At 44.3% G+C, this 21,417-nt stretch overlaps 1 protein-coding gene across 2 annotated transcripts in view; it reads left to right on the top strand.

Annotated features, from left to right (window-relative positions):
• Positions 1–21,417, top strand: part of LOC146863792 (receptor-type tyrosine-protein phosphatase kappa-like) — a 1,244,093-nt gene that overhangs the window by 474,292 nt on the left and 748,384 nt on the right. The window contains exon 9 of one of the 2 annotated variants that reach the window (XM_085628078.1): positions 17,813–17,989. The exons of the other annotated variant lie outside the window; for it this stretch is intronic. Within the exon in view, the coding sequence (XP_085484204.1) occupies positions 17,813–17,989 (177 nt within the window). The remainder of the gene's footprint in view (positions 1–17,812; positions 17,990–21,417) is intronic. 2 annotated transcript variants of the gene reach the window in all.

Below are 21,417 nucleotides of genomic sequence, written 5' to 3'. Positions count from 1 at the left end.
CTCGATACAGGTTTCCTTACGCATAATGTAGCACAGAGGCCACATATCGCAGGAGCACACTGTATACACAGACAGAACAGGAAAAGAATGGCTAAGATCATTCCAATGACCATCAGAATCTTCCAACCCCAGGCAGATATCAGTTCCCAGAACCACCCCACCAGTGACCAATCTCCTTTATCCACGTGAATAGATTCAGATATTTTATGCAGTTTGGAGATGGCTTGATAAACTGTTGGAGCGTTATCTGGTATGAAAATGCAACAGCTAGATTGGATGACCTTACATACCCCACCACGGTCTGCAAGTATGACGTCTAGAACCATACGGTTCTGCAAAGTCATGAGGCGATCCGCTTGGAGCTCAGCTGTCAAATTACCAAGGGCACCAGCCGTAACATTAACAGTGGATTCAACCACACAAGTCAGTTGTCTCAGGTTCCTACTATTGACCATAGGTCCCCAAAACGGCAGGAAACCCAGAAAGAAGTCTCCCGCTTCCTGACCGGCAGTATCCTCCTTACTAACCACGCCTCTTACAACTCTGGTCTTGTGATAATCAGAGGCAGCAGTAAATGTTGGCGGTAGCAAGTTTGCAGTATAACATGTGCCCGAGAAATCAGGGGGCAACCATGTATATGCTCGGTCATTGCAAACAAAATATGTACCCTTGGCAGCCAAAAACGCAGTGGAAAACTGTGATGGAAAAGTGTACGTTTCAGTACAGTCACTTTTCCCCCGGTGAGCTCCTGGATTCTGACCATTACCTTGTAAACAGAACCGACCTATGTGGGGTACGACCCAAATTGGGGATGAAATTTTCCGCTGCCTTTCACCCAGACTAATGCTATACCCCGTCGCGTTCCAACCTACATAAGCCCGCAATTCATCCTTGGGAATAGATGAGTATGCGTCGATATCTCTGCTCATATCAGCAACTCCTTTCATTAAGGCTTTATTATTTGTGCTAGGTCTGATGGAACGCGGTTGTCGCGGGGAGTAAGCATCTAACGCAAAAAGAAACATGGTCTGGAATGCCCATGACGATCCATTATAGCTAAACGGCAACACTAGATAAGGAATACCCTTGTTAATGGTGTGTGGCATTAAACCACACACCCAGCAATTGGTTGTATTCATGACTAGTTGGTGCTGGTGCAGGAGTTGAATGAATGAATTGTTTACAAACTCGGAACGTCTAGCTTGTTCGTGTTCAGGCAGAGGGTGGAAAGAGTGTAAGGAGACAGTAGGAGGAGGTATAGGCTGTTCAGTGGGTGCAAATGGCACTTGAGAGGAGAAGAATACATAACCTACAGTAAACACCATCATACTAAATAATACAAACAGACATAATAATACAAAACGTTTGCTCTTCATTATTCTGCATATTTTCGTCTTAGAGTTCATTTCCTCAGCGGGTCTCTCCATCTTGAAAAACTCCATCCTCTAATCGTGCCGCTCGCGGCGGGTGAGTATCTTCTGCTAAGGAGTACGCCTGTCAATCCAGGGAACGCCCTAGACCAACCAGAACCGTTGACCTAACGTCTTCGGCCTGTACCCCAAAGTCTTGGCACCGCGACCCTGCGGCTGAACCCGGATGGTGGTTCGAAAAACAAAAAATCAAAAAGTCCTTCAGATGGGAGAGCTATAATATCAAAAAATAGTAAGGGAAGGGAATTTTTATTTGTCCATAGGCCTTGGTCTCAAGTTATATCGGTTTCTGCCAGGTACTGTCTGGTCTTGAAACAAGAGTTCAGGCTCCGTGGTGTCCAATCGAATTGACGGTGGCACAGCTTCCTGCAAAATATCGTCACTTTCTTGTTCTGAAGTTGTGCCTCTTACGCGTGCATCACTAAATGGTACAAAACGAGGTACAGTGTCTGTTTCTGAATCAGCGATACCCTCCTGGACCCACCGGTCATATGGTAGGGGCAAAGGGATCCGTTTGCAGTAGGTGCCGTGAATCCAATTCTTTTTCCCTTTCACTCGAACCGCTGACCTTGTCGATAGAAGTACGAGGTGAGGGCCAATCCAACGGGGCTCATCGTTGTTCTTTCGCTGAAAGTTTTTCACGAGTACCCAGGTGCCAGGTTCGATATGGTGTCCTGGAGCTTCAGAGGCCTGGGGGAGTGTATCGTGCACCTGTTGGTGTAAAACACGCAATTTAGCCGTCAATTCATACAGATAGTCAAGCAGTACTGGATGTTCGATTTCGCTGAATTTTGTCGGTCTTGGCACACCCCATACATTGGCCGGGCGGCCAAAAACCACTTCATATGGACTAAGTCCCACTCGTGAATGCACAGTCATTCTTGTGGATAGGAGTGCTAAAGGCAGAGCGTCAGGCCATTTAAGACCGGAGCTCGCCTGGATTTTGGCCAGTTTGAGCTTCAGAGTGCCATTGTAGCACTCTACTAATCCAGCTGATTGGGGGTGATTTGCAGCATGGAATTTCTGCATTATCCCTAACCCCTCACACACATTCTTCATCACTTGACCCACAAATTCACTCCCATTATCACTCCACACCATTCTTGGCATTCCAAACCTAGGGAAAAATTCTTTCACAAGGGCTTTGGCTGTGGATAAAGCAGTGTTGTCTTTTAGGAGATATGCTTCTATCCATTTTGAAAAAGCGCAAACAACAACCAGTACATATTTCAAGTTGTTGCACCTTTCCATGTGGATAAAATCTAGCTGCAAAACCTCAAACGGATATGATGGAGGCGCAAAATGACCAGCTGGAGTCGGGGTTCCTCTACCAGGGTTGTATTTCAAACATACCATACAATTCTTGACCACATTCTGTGCACACTTGGGAATTCCAGCATTCTGCCATACTGGGGCCAACAACTTACAGATTCCTTTCACACTGATATGTGCCATTCCATGTGCCATAGTAACCACTGGGAGCACATATGCATCAGGTAGCAACCATCGCCGATGTTCTGACAGATCAACCCAACAACCATTCTCATCCAATTTACCCTTGCTTTCTCTCCACTTGCTCAACTCTTTCTCTGTGGCTTCAGCTTGAAGGGACTTCACACTCTCTATCGTGTCTTCACACATTCCAACATCACCAACCCACCTTGCAGGGCCTGCAACATACATTCGAGTCTTCACATCTTTTGCTGTTTCTTTCGCGATTTCATCAGCAAACGCATTACCATGACCAACATCATCAGTGACTTTCTTGTGCGCACTGCATTTCATAATCGCAACTTGTAACGGTAAGGTCAGTGACTCAAGGAGATCATTCACCAACTTGCCATTCTGAATTTTAGCTCCATGCGAAGTCAGGAACCTACGTTCTTTCCACAGTCGCACAAAACTATGGGCCACGCCAAAGGCATACTGGCTGTCAGTATATATGTTCACTTTCATTCCTTTAGACAACACGCATGCTCTTGTAAGGGCAATTAATTCTGCTGCTTGAGCCGAATTATGTGGCACACGTGCAGTTTCAACAATCGTGTGCAAAGTCGTGATAGCATATGCAGCAGTCGTATCACCATTCGGAAGCTTGAAGCACGAACCATCCACCCATAAGGTACCATCACACTCAGTTAGGGGAGTATCTTTAAGATCTATTCTCCCTTTCGTCTCCTCTTCTGTTCTGAACAGACAATCATGCTGCTCAATCTCATCTATGTCTGCTGGAATCGGCAATAATGTAGCTGGGTTCAACGTATTGCATCTCTTTATGTGTATATGGTTTGCTAATAGTGTCAATTCATATCCTGACAATCGAGCACTAGTTAAGTGCTGTGTCTTGGTCCTGTTTAACAATGTGTCCACAGCATGTGGAACCATAACAATCAATGTGTTATCCATTATAAATCCAGCAGACTGTCGAATAGACATAGCTGCTGCGGCTGTAGCTCTTAAACAACTTGGCAATGCCCTCGCTACCGGGTCCAAGGTTGACGAAAAATACGCGCATGGACGCGGTCTGTCTCCAAAAGGCTGTGTTAACACTGATAATGCGCAACCGTCCTTTTCATGAACATACAATGTAAAAGGCTTACTGTAGTCGGGGGCACCCAACACAGGAGCTGAACATAATGCATCACGTAATTCCCAAAAACTTTTCTGACACTCTTCAGACCATGGGACAGGATTTGGTGTGTTTTTACATGTTAATGCTATCAAAGGTTTTGCCAGCAAAGAAAAATTTGGTATCCAGTGCCTACAGTATGAAGTAATGCCCAAGAAAGCACGCACTTCTCTCTGTGTTCTTGGCACGCTCAATTGTGCGATGGCTTGAATTCTTTCTGGGGTCAGTTTCTTTCCCTCCTTCGATAAGAGATGACCTAAGTAGGTCACTTCTTGTCGACAATATTGCAGTTTTGAGAGAGACACTTTATGATGAAAGGCAGACAAATGACTTAACAATGACAATGTAGCTTCTTTACAAATTTTTTCAGTATCCGCGGCTATTAGTAAATCGTCAACGTACTGAATAAGGATAGCGCCACTAGGTAAAACAAGTGCATCAAGCTGCGCTTTTAAAGCCTGACTGTATATTGATGGACTTTCACAGTAGCCCTGTGGAGCGCGTTTAAAGTGGAAGCTTCGACCTCCCAAACTGAAGCCAAAAATGTCCCTACTCTCCTCTGCAATTGGGATGCTAAAGAAAGCATTCTTTAAATCGATCACTGAGAACCATGCAGCGGAGGCTGGAATCATAGTTAACAAGGCTGTTATATCAGGGACAACTGGAAACTGTGGCAAACAATCTTATTTACCTCTCTAAGATCAATCACAAATCTGTAAACAGGTGGCTGTGAAGGGTCCGTACGTTTTAAAACAGGTAAAACAGGACTATTGCAAACGTTGCCTCTTGTCTCTTCAATTACACCCTTTTTAATCAAATCACTGACAATTGCTAACAACGCTTTCTGACCTTCATTGGAGATCTTGTACTGGGGAATGCGTGGCAATCTGACATTGGCTTTCAAAGTGACCACGTATGGCGGTATTTCCAAGAGACCCACATCATTGGGACCAGTAGCCCAAAGGGCATCCGGAAGGGATGACAATTCAGGTGGCAATGTATTCTTTGACAAATACATTGGGGAAATCACTTCCTTACCTAATGTAAGTTGTACTCCTGAGGGAGAACAATATAGTGTTGCAGGCAATCTTTTTAACAAATCCAACCCTAACAGATTTTCACCACAACCTGTCGTTAGGATGAGGGGTGCTTTTAACTCACAAGGTCCAACAGAAAGTGGCATAGGACTAGAAATCGGGTTCCTAACTGGGGCGCCAGAAAAACCTACTGAAACATTTATTTCGCCAGACAAAGGCGCGCCAGGGAGTTTTGAATGCATAATTGAACTCTTTGCAGCACCAGTGTCCAGCAGAAAGGGCTCTGTTACACCCGCTGTGGTCACCTTAACATACGGTCCACTCTGATCCACTGGTACTGAAACAACTCCCTCTCTCTGTCTATGGCTGTCCTAGTAATCATTACCTTCCACATTGCCGTCTTCTGCATAATAATCATTATTATAGTACTGAGCTGTATTACCAGTTGCATTGGCTTGCTGATCAAAGCTATTTATCGTATTTTGAGGCGGAAGAGGACGCGCGTTCTGGAGAACATTTCCACGCCCTCTACCTCTAGGAGCTTGCTGACCACCTCTACCTCTTGCGCCATACGCAATATTAATACGCTGCAACAACTTAGGACAACTATACTTAAAATGACCTTCCTCTCTGCAATATGAACATTGATTGGGACCTATAGGGATACGTGGTTGATAATACCCATTCATTTGCTGGTTATTCTGAAACTGTTGGGGTTGCTGATAGATACCTTGGGTTTGCCTATAATTATTCTGTCCTCCAAGTGGCGGATAAGCCTGCTGTAAAAGGACCTTCATTTTCAATTCTTTCGTTTTCTTGTCTGTTCTATCCTTCTCGTCTTTATCCCTATTTTCGTAATACTGTGCAGTAGCCAGTATTTGCGCCGAAGAGGAAACAGCCCAAGAACTCTCTGAATCTTTTATTTTCTTACACAACTCGGGAAGTAGATTCTGCACAAATTTATCAACAAATAAACGTTGGCCACCTTCAGTACTCATGTCTTGACCACTGTGGTCAATAAACGTTTCTTCAAACCTTGTAAAGAAATCGGACACTGTTTCATCTTTCTTCTGCTTGCATAGCGATAGTTTATCCCAATTCACGCGCATCGCGGGCATTATAGTTTTCATGTAGGTAATAATTCTACCAGGGAGTTCTGCTACGAGGGGCTCAGGTTTTGCACCACCAACTTGTCTAGTGTCTGCGGCAACGATATTAGCCCATGTGCCCCCTAGTTCTGCTGCATGATCTGTATTACGAATGGATCCCCATAGAGGCTGTGGAACCACATTCCCGAACAACATATCTATGTCAGCCAGATTCATGACACATGAGTCTGCAGTTTGTGATAACTCCTTATAATATCCTGCAGGGTTTTTACGGGGGTCAGGCAATGTCTGTTTAAGCGCTAACACCTCAGAACGCTTCCATGGGACATGTACCCAAACACGCTGGAAGTGAGCTGGAACAGGTGGATTAACATTTGCATCAGCAGGTCTCCAAACTGGAGGAACCTCACGCATCGGATATTGGCGCGCTTTTACCTTTTTCCCCACAGGGAATTCCTGTTCGAACAATGATTGTTGACAATCGCCATTCCTGAAGGACAGTAAAGTCGCAACTGCTTTATCTACATCGGGACCCACAATTGTACCTGTTCCAAAATCAAATCACACTCGACACAACTCCTGCGGGTTTGAGTTTGAACCATGATCCTCCAATTCCTCACAGAGGAATTCACACATTTTGTCAAACACATACCTCTGTTTTGGGGCGTCCCATTGGTGAAAAACGTTAACAACTGATTCCACATCATAGAGTGAAGGGAAAACAATCCACCTACGCGCCATATGATCTAATACCTCTTTCTCTTCAGGATTAGGCAGCTGACTACGCAACTGCTTACGTTGTAAACCAGGGGTCATACTAGATGACCCAAAGAGAGGCGACATTAAACTAGTAACTACATTAGCTAGTCGTTGTCGTGCTGAAGGAGAAGTTGAGGCGAAAACGGGGGGAAAGACAGAGGGAGGAAAAGCGGATGCAGATACAGGTACCTGGGTAGTGTAAGGAAGAGCGCCAGGGGAGGCAGCTGATGTACTAGGCAAAGTCGCAGGAAGCGCGGGGGAAACAGGTAACAAAACTGGCGGCCCTTGAGAGGGCTGCACTGCAGGGATAGGAGCCAGCTGAGGAGGAGCTGGCGGCTGTGGGAAGGCTTGCGGCACATTAACTGGAGGCTGCACATTTACGAGTTGTGGAGGCGCTGTGGCATTTTGCGCATACGGGGTGTGGCGAACTTAGCAAATGGGACATTAGGGAATCTTTCTCTTTCTCTTTTGTTTCATCTTGTGGAAGGGGTGACAAAACTGGTTAACATTTATCGATCCCTAGTTTGCGCTGTCTGTGTAACTGCTCATTCATTTGTTCCTCCTCATTATCTTTAAATTGCACAGCTGCTTGCATCATTGACATACCTTTTTCTCTTTTATTCCTTTTTGCTAGCTTAATTTCCTTCTGTTTGGCTTCCTTTCGCCATAGGCGGAAAGAATCAAACATCGCCGGCCGGGCTTTCTTTTTAAACAACTTAACTTCCAAATTATCTAAGATATCTGTATCGAAACTACCATTTTGGGGCCATTTTAAAACACTGTCCTTTCTGGTGTATCGGATCCATACTTCATTATATGCAATGGGGCCCACGCCATGTTTTACATAAAGCTCATAAGTTGGAGTTCCAATTGGAGGAACCGGACACGAATCCTCTAATTGGGAATCCCTTCTACAACCCAAACAAAACAAACTTCCAAATACACTAGAACCAGGCATTTTCGCTCACTAGTCTAGTTTCAAACTTCAAAGGATTATCGAATACGATAGTCTCGTGAATACACGAGTCCTCTGGCTTTGGCACTTGCAAGTCCCAAATCAAAGCGATCCCGAAGGATACCAAATTCCCGAAGGATACCAAACAAAACTGGGAGACGCTCCACTTATACTTAACTGAATATCGATGATCGATGGCGTCACCAGAAGACTCTCTCAATTGTTTCGCTCTACAAAATCGTCAAGGGTCCAAAACAGGGCGATTAATCAGGGCAGCAGTCCTTCGTAGCCGTCGGGACGCGGAGAACCTCGTAGAAAAGACTTTCGGACGACGTCGACATGCAGGGGTCGATGAAGTGGCGGCCTTCCTCCGGAATTTCCACACGAAGCTCCTCACGAACCTCTGGCTTGGACCGGTACCGCTGAAATTGCCCCGAGTTGGGCGCCAACTGAAGTACTGGGTTTTTAAAACCCAGCGGTGCAGGGGAACACACCCTAAGACTTCGGGTTCTTCCTGTTTCAGACCTACAGAAACACAGAGTCTTCTGGGTGAAGTCAAAGATCAATTTATTGGCTGCAGACCAATTACAGGTATCCGAGAAGTACAACACAATGTATGTTCTCAGGAGACTGCTTAAACTTACAGAAACGGCCTTCTCCTTATATACAAAATATCATGATTCAGGCACACATTCCTCGTTTTACGATATGGTCATTCATATGTATTCATTACAAACGAAAAGGCAGAGTCATGATGACCATCTCACATTCCAGTTAAGCCAGCCCACAATTATTTACCCAGCGAGGCTCAGATCCCACATCAGATATCAGCAGACCCCAATAAACAAGGGCACCTCCTGTTTGTAAAACAAGCCATAAAGCAGGAAGAGTCAGGTGTGAAAGAGATTAGCCGGAGGCTTGTGTGGGATGAAAAGGCTTTATGGTGTGTCAAACCCTGATGCTAATCACAGGTGGCCGTAGGACGGGGAGCTCGTGGGACCGGACTGACCTGGGCCTGAGGAGCCAAATCGCATAGGTCACAGAGAAGTCAAATGGAAGGCGCATGTGTTCTGAAGGCCTGTACTTGTCCTTAATGTGTAGCCTATGTGAGGGCAACCATAAGATGGCCACCGCTCCAAGATGAAACCCACAAAGTCAATGTGAAATATCGTATACAAAGTGCGTTTATCGATGAAATGTTATACAAAGCACTTGTACATACCGCATTGGCCATTCGCGGTTCGCTAATACCGGAATAGGCAGGGTAGGGCCCTGCCTCCTACGCGGTCCCAAATTTTAGAGTACCACATAATCAACTCTTTTATAGGTTCTGTTTTTTTTTTTGCATTAGCTGGAAGTGCAGACATCAGCACCAAGACACCCTAAGGTATACGTAGCGCTTTACAAATTTAAATCATATCAAATCTCGGGCAAAGGGGCCACCTAAGCCGAATGCACAGTCTGTAGATCGCTCTTATCAGCTGGCTCGCTCTTTTGACATCTAGTGATCTGTAATACACCCTGACCAATACTGATGGCATCTGGTTGTCTTCAAGCAGGCTCCTCCTTGGCTGCGGCCAGTCATGGACATCCATTATGTGACTGAGGTTGCTGGCTAAAACCACTGCCTCCAACATCTTTATCAGCGATGCTCAAGAGCTGTGAGAGGCCATTCGGCCAGCTCCTATCACCTGAATTGCTTCTTCACTTTCTTCTTCAGGGCAGGATGAATTATACAGAGACATACTTTACAATTAATTAACAGTTGCTTTATTGATAAGGCAGGGCAGAACTAAAATAACACACTTCTTCAACCCCTGCTCCTTATACACTAGATTAACTCTCTTAGCATCAAATAAATATTTAATTCTCTATCCCAATGGTTCTTAACCTTTTGATTGCTGTGGGTCCCCATGTAATTATTACTGGAACCCGGGACCTACCCTGAATAGTTATTGGAATCCGGAGACCCCACTGAGCCATTAATGGAAGCGGAGTACAGAAAAAGCATTCATCACACAAATACATAAACAATAAAAATGTTTGTTTAATTCACAAACCAGTATACAAAAAATCAAAATTTTTATTTTAATGGGAATATTGGAGCATTCTAAATTCAATTGAGGGCACTCATAGTCCATGCTATATTCTTGCACTGTTCCCACAAATCGATCTGAGGATAGTAATTTAGGGGCTGATTAGGATGGTGGGGAGACCGCCACAGACAGGCTGTCGGTGGCGGTCTCCCTGCCAGCCTAAGCAGCTTTTCCGTTTGCCAGATCTTGATGGTGGGCGGTGTGTCCTTGAGCCCGCCAGTGCTGCGGAGGGCCTACCAATCCCTACAATGGTGGCCATGCCTACCAGGCACTAACGTAGGGATTAGGATGGTCCCACCCCACCAGCTTTTCCATTGCGGTTTACCCGCCATGGAAAGGCTAGCGGGGATGGACATTGAGGGCCATAGCGGGCCCCCCTTCACCCCGCCCCTTTTCTTTGGGTGTGGGGGGCACCTATGGTGCCCCCCCAACAGATCCCTGTACCAAGTGACAGGCACCGCATTGTGCCTGTCACGTAGTCCAGGGATGTGTTTCACATCCCTTTTTTCCATTGCTGCAGGTGTTGCAGACAGCAGCACCCGCCGCAATGGAAAACCTGTACAATGTGACTACCACCGGGGCGGTCGCTTTGTAATTTGGCCTGTGGGACCCCTGACACTATGTCGGCGGTCCCCATCTCCGTTAGGGTGGCGGGGTCCGCCCGCCAAACTTAACAGTCCCTTAGTTTTAGACTCAAATTCCTCCACATTTACAAAACGATTCAAACATTTCACTTGTACATTTTGATTCTTTATTTAAATTCACTTTATTAATCTACTAAGACTTTTCATTTTCTAAACAGTCAAGGATCCCCTGAGTAGACTTTGTGGACAGAGTCCACAGGTTAAGAACCTCTGCTCTATACCTCTCTCGCTACTAAACAAAACCAACCAGCCCTACCAGTTCCCTACCTACCTAAAGCCCTTCTCTACACGTCTTGGTCCCTTACCAAGCTTACTAGATATTTTACTTTCTTCCTTACATTTGGACCGACTGGTCAAGCCTGCACACTCACTGAACCAGTGCTGCCTACAAATGTCCCATTCTTTTACTCCTGACTCAACAAGTGCTCTGGCAAATCAGTTAATTCACTGGACCAGGGATACTCATCGCTTCCTCATTTTGACCTACCAGTCTTCCTAGGTGAGCCCGCCCACTCCCACAGACAGGGTTTCCTTTTCTCAAAATCCTCTTGTTACTTCACTAACCACGATCAAACTTAACACATTAAAGCAAAGTTGACCGGAACTTTCCTTCTCTGGGAATTATAGAACCTCTCGAGATGTGTGTCATGTCTGCCACCCCCATCCATGTTTCTGTTGCAAATCTATGTTGTGAAGCGTTGCTTTGAGTTCATGTTACTCGAAAAATACGAAATATGTAACTTATTCAGACAATAAATCATTGAAGAAGTACTAGATTTGTCTTATCCTCTACCACGTCATCATGTAATATCATGTGCACGACTGAATATGACAAAATGAAAGATAAATCTCCTCTTATTTCATCAAATGTCAAAGTTTTCCAATGGGGAGCAAAAAGCACTGTAACTTGTTTAGGGAAGTTTGAAGAAAGTTTATCCTATGGAAAGGTGTCTCTTAAAGAAGAACTACATGTATTAAAAGTAGAAACTGCTGGGCCTTGTTTGCTAAGTAATGTCACAGCTCAATTGATGGGACTGTTGGCCATGACGTTTCATGTGACAATGGAACAACATATACTAAAAGAGTTTCCTGTTTAAACAAAAGGTCTTGGAAAATTAAAAGGAAAAACCATTTAATTGCACATAAATGAAAAAGTGAAACCAGTAGCACAAATGCACAGGAGAGTCCCAATTCACATGCAAGGTAAAGTTGAAGAAGAAAATATTTTCTTAAGCAGGACATCATTGAGCCTGCTACGGGTCCAACACCTTGGGTGTCTCTGATTGTAGTGGTGCCGAAAGAAGACACAGAGCAGTCCGCTTGCTTCCCAACCTCTAATCTTGAGCAACTGACTAAACTAGAACTCTCATGCCAACTTCGTGGCCATGGCTACATGGGCACAGTTCTATTTATGACATCACTACATCTTCCCCCTTCTTGACAACAAAGGAAAACAATGCTGTGTCCATACATAGCAAACAAAAAAAACAACAACAACAAAAAAAAAATGAAGAAAAAGGAAATAAATCATCAACATTGTTCAATCAGTCTTTATGGTCTTTTTGTGCCCTTCCTGTTCTTCTAAGAGAAATGCAATCATTGACATCATCCCCTTGTCTACACACTTCATTTGAAGGGCTTATACATTTCTTGAAATGTGCCTGTTCCTTTTTATCACCTTTGGGATGGAAGTCTATGAGCAGATTTCACCCGTCTCCTTTGGAAGTGACTAGGGTGAAGGGTTCAGCTATTACTGCTCAGAATGAGGATTAGGCAAGCGGACTGCTCTGTGTCCGTCCAAATAAATATTTTATTAACAACAGCCAGGCTCCGCATCATTTCAGACACCTTTGAACTCCTCTCGTTAGCAAGAAAAAATAACCCGCTACGTACCCTTATATACTAGAAATTAGCGATTGGGTGGACTGGGAGGAAACAAAGCAGGGGGTAGGAAGCAACCTAATATCCAGGAGGCCATCTCAACAAGGTCCATCACTTGGTTAATTTTGTGTAATGTCTCAGTAATGATCATAGACAAAGAAGTAATGCCCCTGGTCATCTCAAGCCCTTATTGTTGATATATGACATGCATTTCTGCTTTATTCTTAATGGAAACCAAGCCCAAAGGATAACTCAACAGGATCTCCTTCAAAGACCTCTACAGCACTCATATCTACACAATTTCTCCCTGTCCTTCCACAAGCATTCTCAGGCTCCACCCAGCACATTTGAAACACCGACCCACCTGCGATGAGGACTAACCCTCTAACAAATGCTGCCTCGCTTCTATCCCTCAGACTCTGTGCCCTATTGGAATTAATGTATATACCTCTGTTGATGACCTATTTAAAGCGCTTTGATACACTCAGGGGCATGGATCACGCTATTAAACTGGTAAATATAATTAATTCTTCAACTCATCCATATTTGTTTGGACTTTTAAGCACTCCAGTACTGATGCTGAACTTCATTCACAACCTGCTGCTCATGCACTCAGTTTAGTAATGAAGAATAATTTCCTCAACTCGTCTGTTCCAAGAGTTTGAGATCGTATACATGAAACATCCTCATCCCATTCTGCTTCTGGTTCAGGTTATCCATCTCTTACCATACTAACATTTATAATGCCAACACACACCTCTCACTGGTGTAAAAATGTGTTTTATGTATCCGGACTACCTGGTGTTTATTCCCCTATCTTAAGCCTCCACAAGCCTCCCTACGACAAACCAGATCCTCCTCCTGGGTCAGAGCAACTCACTCCTCTTGTCCTGGTGGGGCACGTGGCTTGGATTTACAGCACCGGTTCACTCATAGTGTTACTTAACCCGGGAGATAGTGAGTAGCATTACCGGCACCCCAAACCAACCAATTACTTTTTGCTGGTGAAGGGCACACTTTCAGAAACAGGTCGCTCCAGACATACAAGCACTAGCTGTGCCAACATGTGGCAAACGCTCTTGAATTTGTGAGTAAATTGAAGTGAATGTCTTCAAGCACTGCATCTGCCATAAAGCATCTGGGTGAACTGGTGCTGTCATGCTAACCCCTGTTGCCATCTTCCCCTCTGGTCTCTGAGTGGGACATTCAAACAGAGCGATGTGCTACATCACCAGTGTTTGCTATTTAAATCCACTCCTTTACCTGGAGAGGGGCTTATTTTATAATCAAAGTCTGTGTTCAGCTTTGAAAAGGCATTGAAGTTCTCTGCTAAGTGATATGAATTTATTTAATGAATACAATAAAGCTCACAGTCCTAAATTAACACAGAGGTACTGGTTAACATTTAATGTTTTGAACTCCACAATGTTTGTCACAGCAGTGTTTGTGGTGGGGGAAGGTAGTATGTTGACCATGCACATTCTACAGTCTATGAGTGAGACAGCTAAATCTTTAAGAGAACGTCTGTGGTTGTAATACACAACACAGGACCAGAATATGTGAACAGCCGCATACAGTTTCACCAACCCACCCAAAACCTATGCTCTTCCTCACTGTCACTCGCACAAATTCCCAGCTGCCGCAAAAGCAAAACTGGAGGTGGCTCATGCTCCTACATCGAACCGAAGGCTTGGAGCGGCCTCCCTCAACGCATCAGAGCTTCCTCCTCCCCTCTAGAATTCCGCAAGAAGCTGAAGACCCGGCTCTCCCTACAAGTACCTTGGGAACCACACACTTACGCATCTATGAAAGTGCCTGGATTCCCTCTTGGGTGATTAGTGCACTATAAAAGTCAATATCATATAACACATAATACATTGAGGGGGAAGTCGCTCCAGAACAGAGGAGAAGAGGTTGAGGAAGACGAGTTTGAGTCTACTGGAAACAATATGTTCTCAGACTGGCAGATGAGGGCTGAGATACTGTGCCCAGGAGGGTGGATGAGAGTTGTGAGGTGAATGATCCCTGTGTATGACATCAGGTGGGGAAAGTTGAAGAGACAGGGTGACAAGTGCAAACCAAACGCCTCACGCGAGAGAAGACTTTGCAGATTCGGTGCTAGAGAGAAATGGCCCTTTGAGATGTAAACCTGTTCCACCTTAGGCTGTTAATTGTTCTAGTGAGAAGAGCATAGTCCCAACACATAAGTTGTTGTGCTTGGGCGCAGAATCTCCCCTTTTGCCCGTCCACAGACAAGTCAGATTTTCGCGTTTTTCCAAAATGACCTGTGCTCCACTGGTGCATTGTGCATTGTGAGCACCGGTTTATTCTGCTCCATTCTCATTTTGGAAAGGCTTGGCCCGCCCGCTTGAATGTCATCAAACTGCTGGGTCCCTGCTTGTCGTAAAAAGTATCGGGGATTTCTGAACCAACATGGGTGCAAACGCAGGTGAAGTGTCCTTGCTTCTCCCAAGAGACCAGTTCTTGTTTCTCATCATCATATTTAGTTAACAGAAAGAAGTGCACCGAACAAAGCACAGTTTAGTCCATTTGTATTTTCTTTATTTTGTTCCTTTATTTCGATATCAACATATGGTCATAAAAACAGCCAACGCGTTTCGTTCTTCTAAAGCAAAAGCTTTTGGAACTTCATCAGGGCTTTAAGGGCAGAAGGCAAAAATATTGTTTGGATCCTTGATCGACAAAGAACCTTAATCTTTGGTGATGGACTAGTGTTCCAAATAATCCCAAATCTCCCACTTTATAGCAGGAGTGATGAACTGAACTGTCTGGATTTGAATCAGAAGAAGATGTACTCCGGGTAGTGGAGAAGTGCTCCACATAGTTAGGAATACCACCACGATAAGCGGCCCGAAACCTATTCGTCCTCCCCGGAAAAGGCCAAAGATGAAGGTTCTTTTTCGATCACGGATCCAAACGATATGTTGATGTCGAAATAAAGGAAGTAAATAAACAAAATACAAATGGAATAAACTGTGCTTTGTTCGGTGCACCTCCTTCTGGTAAATTTGTGAACGAATTTGTAGCCAGTGGCACCAAAGAGTGACAGGTGCTGGAGTGTTGTGCATAACTACTATTTTTTACAAGACAGTAGTGAGAGAGTGAGGTGCTAACGATCAGGTCCGTCACCCTGTATCGTGTTTGGATTTACCATATTTAGTTATGTAGCGCTGTGAACCTTACAGAATCCAAGCTAAGTGTAACACACAATAGTGAGGACAACAACAGATAGGTAACTAACTCCGAGGGCATTATGTGAACAGTTAAGGGCCTTGTGTACACCCTGGTGGCTGGAAAGAGAGAGGCGGAGCTCTTGACCCCCTGGGGAGGGCGGTCCGCTGTAGAGGGGTGTGCGTGTGAAGGGAGCCGCCGCCTCAGCTCCCTTTGTTCTTAAATCCCTGCCACCCCCCACGCCTCCCTTCTCTCTCCTTCCATCTCTCCAGTAGGGAGTGCACCCTCCCTCCGTTCACGGCTCACAGACACCTCTCTGCACCGTATTTCATTTCTATTCTGAAGTCTCTGTTGGAATTCTCCTGCTCGAGTCCCATCCGCTCTCTCTTCCCTTCTCACAAACTCTCCTTCTCACTGGTGCTTTCAGCTCTTTCACTCCTTCTGTTCTTGTGCAGAATGTGTTGTCCCTCGTGATCCTGTCTGTCATGTGGTCTGTAACGAGGGAGGCAACAAGAGGGAGACCGTGTCTGTAAAACAAGCTCCTGCTTGTGGGCTGTGGTGAAATACATCCTTCAGTGCAGGATAGAGAGGACCAGGAGGGGGCAGACACCGGTCACAAGCAGGACAGTGAGTGGTCAGACACCGGTCAGAAGGAGGACAGTGAGGGGTCAGACGCCGGTCAGACACCGGTCACAAGCAGGACAGTGAAAGTGGTGTCTGTTTTCTGCTGCCGAGTGACTACAACTCTAAGGTATGAGGAAAAAGCGGGTCCCCTTGCGGGATCCAGCACCGAACATAACTCTAACAGACTTTGTCCTTCGTTTATGTCTTTGTGTGTCTCTTTATGTGTATGCTTACTTGATGGTCCCCTCCATGACAAATCGGGATACTCACATCTCATGGGGTTGATGATACTTACGCTTACAAATATGAAGTGTTTGACTACAGGGCTACCCCACTAACGGTAGTTTTCCACTTGGAGTTGATACCCCTCTCAAAACGGGGTAAGAATGCATGTATGAGAGAGAGAGAAAATATATAGATGTATGTAAGAGCACGAAAGGTGAGCATGTTATCACGCGATCATGTTACATGTACATGTGTATATATAAAAAACCACGGCGATGATTATCATTTTATAGTGTTTTATCACAAGAGAATTACACGGGTGTCAGAACATTATGTATAGACTCACACCTATGAATAAAAGGAGATAGGATGCGGCATACAGCCGCCACAAAAACCGGGCAACACACAAATAAGAGCGTGTGAGAAAATCAGAGTGTTTTTTCACCCGCCACCCGGAAATGTCTGTTGTCTTCACCTTGAATGAGTTGAGACGCACGTCTGTAGACATGAACATTCCTGGATCTCCATATATAATTATATGTGGTGTCTCTTTCTTTCCTTTTTCTCTTTTGTCTCCTTGTTTCTCTACCTAGATGGAGTGACATACAAGACTAATTAGTCCACGACAATTGATAAGGAGCGTTAGTCGCCCTTATCCCGAATAGTGCAGGGAATTCTTCTGCCTAACCCAATCCAGGGGGCATTTTTTCCGCCCTGAAGAAAGTCCAGCACCCTTTATGGGGCCCAGCAGGACTAAAACATATTGGCTATAGGGTCTTAGGACCATAATATCCCAATTTGACCCTTAAACTTTATTTTATTATCACCACTGACAGTTCCAAGAATAAAAGGGATACTGGGAACTGCTGTGGCTTTTAATCTTTATCCCCCTGGCCAAAAACATCTTCATAAGAGCTCCCTGAGATATGGTCGAGCCCACCTCGACTTGTAGGCGTCGAGGTGTCCCGATGATGAAGCATAACACCACTAGGGTGTGTGAGGTAATATAAAACAAAAGGAGTTGCCTCCTTTCCCACTGAGTAGTGGTGTTTAGTTCCATCTTCATTTAGGGACCTTAACATCTGAAAATTCTAGGTCTGTTCGAATACAACTCACAATCTCATTTTTGAGTTGCTGGTGGGGAGTACTTCTGGTAGAACAGTCTGTTTTCAATCGTCACAAAGAAGACCTTCTGGAGACACATTCACGATGCACTTTATTTCTTTTACAGAAAAATGTAAACCACCCTCAGTGGAAAACCTGCTGGTTCCAAACAAGGGATTATTTTATGGGAGCACCAAATGGATGAGTGTGATCTGTGCTGCAGGGTACCAGCCGTCCATCCCTTGGATACAGTGCATTAGAGAAGGTTCCCAGAATGTCTGGAGCAAAGATGTCCGCTGCCTCGGTAAGTGTTTAAGAGAAATTCAGAATAAAGTCTGTTCTAAGCACTGACAATGACATTATAGCACCGGTCCTGCTCTGAACGAATGTCTTTATTGTATTTGGTTATTTAAAACCTTTTTACAACATGAATATCATTAATGCAAGCTTGCAATACAAAACTAGCATAAAACAATGTGTTAGAATTAAATAAAATATCACTATTCCTTAGATGCCTCCCGGCTGTTACAACATTCTGAGTGCCATTTGCAGATTTTCTAAATCCAAATGTTCATTGTACACACTATTTACTTTTCCTTAACATTCACTATCACAGATTTGATTTAAACAACCCTAAAAACAACACATTTTTAAAACCATTAGTAATTTATTTCTCCCACAGCTAGCAGCGTTAACCCTTTCCCCATCGCGTTTCACCAAGCATAACATCATAGGATGGGAGCTTTTTACGTCCTCTTCTTAAAATATTAAACAAGCTATAATGAGCCATAGTTCTTATAGGCTCTATCCTGCTGGGCCAGAAGGGACTGCTTTCAAGGCCAATTTATTGATAGAACCAGGATTAAGTTAATATTATAATGCGTATGTAAGATACCACTAATGAGCACAGTTTTTAGTCCTTTGACCCTATATTAGAAATGTCCTTGATACGTGTCATTATGAACTTTACTCCCCTAAAAGCAAGGTCAGCTGAGCATCCACTTAGCCAGCTGATAACGGCTGCCTGCATGAGCGTATTCCCATGTTCCTAAATAGTGATTTCACGACAATTTTCCTTTGCGCCAAGGATATGAGGGCAGATTCAGACTTCACACAGTTGGGGATCTTTCTAAGGGCTCCCGTCCATGCACTGTTACCGACTTGACATCTAGTGGGGATGCTACATATATGGATAGGTTTCTACTCCATAGGGTGCGAGGCGCTCTGCTGAGCGTCTTGCCTGACGCAAACACAGAACCAGAACACTTTCCTCCTCTTACACTAGTTGTTAACTCCTCAGATTGCACTCGTCTGGTCTCCCGCCTATATCACTTATCACAATCCATACGTCCTGCAGTGGGCCTTAAGGTAAGGGCGGCTTGGGAGCGGGATCTAGGTGAACCATTGACTGATGCGATATGGTCATACTGCTGTTCACAGACACGATACATCTCGACCAAATACAAACACTAATTATTACATTTTAAATACCTCCATAGAGTATACGTTACCCCGAAACTGTTATCCAATATAAATCCAACTGCCTCTAGTGCATGCGCCAGATGCATAGCATTGGAGGCAGACTTTGCACATCTTGCTTGGAACTGCGCTCCCATGCCGACATATTGGGAGGAGGTATTTCATCGTCTGTCCATTATGGCCGAGCATACTCTGCGACCTACACCACTAATAGCACCACTGGGTTATGTCAAACCTACTAAAAGGTGCATTAGAAGATTCACGGCGATAGCCCTCCTTCTGGCAAAACGTCAAATCCCTCTACATTGGGGTAGAGCACAATCACCAACAATAAAAGACTGGCTTCACGACCTGTATTGTAACACACTGAGCGATGTTTATGCCACATTTTTGCCTATGACCTCATGACCTTTACAATGCTCCCATGTTGTTGTTATGTTCATGTCATGCGAATGACATATATCCTGGTTAAATGAGTAATGATCATAATGTCTACCCTTCTTTTGGGTACTATCCATATGTTTGTTTTCTGTACAAATGCAATGAAACAACAACAAAAAAAGATACAGGACAGACACATAGTAAATGAGTTAATGTTTCTTTTTTGTATCCACACAGTTTACAGGATAGATTCCAGGATGGGATAAAATCTTAGGATTCCATAATACCAAACCGGAATTACATAAATTGGTGTTTTAATCTTCATGAATATTTTTCTGCCAAATACCCCTGAAGGCCTATATTGGAATACAAATGTATTACTGTCCAGGCGTGTCTCCTTAGTGCAAATGCATTTTTATGTGTTTGGTTTGATGCTATTCACGTTGCAGTTCTTGTACTTGATTGAAAGATGCTTTCTCCATTGCTGCTCCCCATGCGTCCAGTCTGCCTAAATCCTTTATGGCCAGAGTTAGGTGACTTCCCCAGGACTCTTTGGTTTTGCTGTGTTACTGTTCCTCTATTTCCTTCCAGGATAAACTGCTAATAGATCCTCTTTCCGATGCTCGCAATCTCCGGCATCATTTTATAAAAGCATTTTTTGCACTGGTGTGCTTGATCCTTTAGACCAAACTCTAAACGTATTTGTGCTGGTGAGACCTTTTTTTGGAATATTGAAAACAGATCCACAAACTTTTGTTTGGCTCCTGTTCAAAGTGTCTATTTCCAAACCCCGCATAATTTCTCTGCCAAAACATAGCATAGGTAGTAGCAGAGCCTCCAGAACCATAAGTAGATAAGTTAATGACTGACAATTAAATTTTTGTTTTAGTATTTTGAATCCATATGTTAGTGATTGTGCCTTGGCCTGAATGGATAACAGATGGGATTTGCCAGTCATTTGCTTATCCATAGTGAACCCCAGATATTTATATGAGCGTACTTTCTCCAGTTTTTTTCCCTTCCAAAAACCACACGTGATTTTTAAACTTAAATTCAACCAGCCACATCACTTTGGGTTTGCTTAGATTCAGCTCTAGCCCTTGATTTGACATGTACTTTTTAAGGGCATTCATACTCTGTTGTAGGCCTATTGGTGTTTTACTTAGTAGGACTATGTCGTCTGCAAATTGTAGACAGCCCAATGTCTCTGCAGCAAGAATTGGTGGATGAGTGTTTCCCAAATCCTAAGCGTCGGCCAGAACTGCTAGATATAAATTAAACAGGCTTGTAGCCAAGACACATCCTTGCTTAAGGACTTTATTTGTCCTAATTTTGGATGTTACTCGGCATCCATCCCCTATTTTAAAGTGTGCCCATGTTTGCGTTTATAGTGCCATAATCACCCTTAGAAGTTCTTCCGTAGCTCCCCATTCTTCCAGTTTTTTCGATAAGTGACCTCTAGGCACATGGTTGAAGGCAGATTTAAGGTCAATAAAACATGCAAATAAACTGTTTTTTTAATGTTTCGCATTCTCTATTGCTTTCTCGTATTTCTGATGTTAAGGAACAGGGACCGTCTGATAGGGAAGGGACTAGGGGGGGCAGACTTATTTGGAACAACAGGGCAGCGGCTAAGGGGGTTCATATCTGTGCTCTACTATATGTGGAGGAACCTACTATCCGGGATTACTGTAGTCTATTAACTAAAAGCTGGGCTGGTGTGGAGAGTCAGACTTGCTGATGCACCCCTTCTGGCTCACCCCTTCTGGTGAGGCCCCTGTAGGCTGGCCAGAGGAGATATTCATCAACTGTATGGTTGTATTACACAGTTTGGACGGTAGGCTGTTGCTGTACTGCCCTGGGATTTGGGAG

The sequence above is a fragment of the Triturus cristatus genome, chromosome 2_1, assembly GCF_964204655.1.
Source record: "Triturus cristatus chromosome 2_1, aTriCri1.1, whole genome shotgun sequence".
Classification (NCBI taxonomy): domain Eukaryota; kingdom Metazoa; phylum Chordata; class Amphibia; order Caudata; family Salamandridae; genus Triturus; species Triturus cristatus.
The sequence above is the reverse complement of the archived record's forward strand: the minus strand, read 5'-3'. Positions and strand labels throughout refer to the sequence as shown.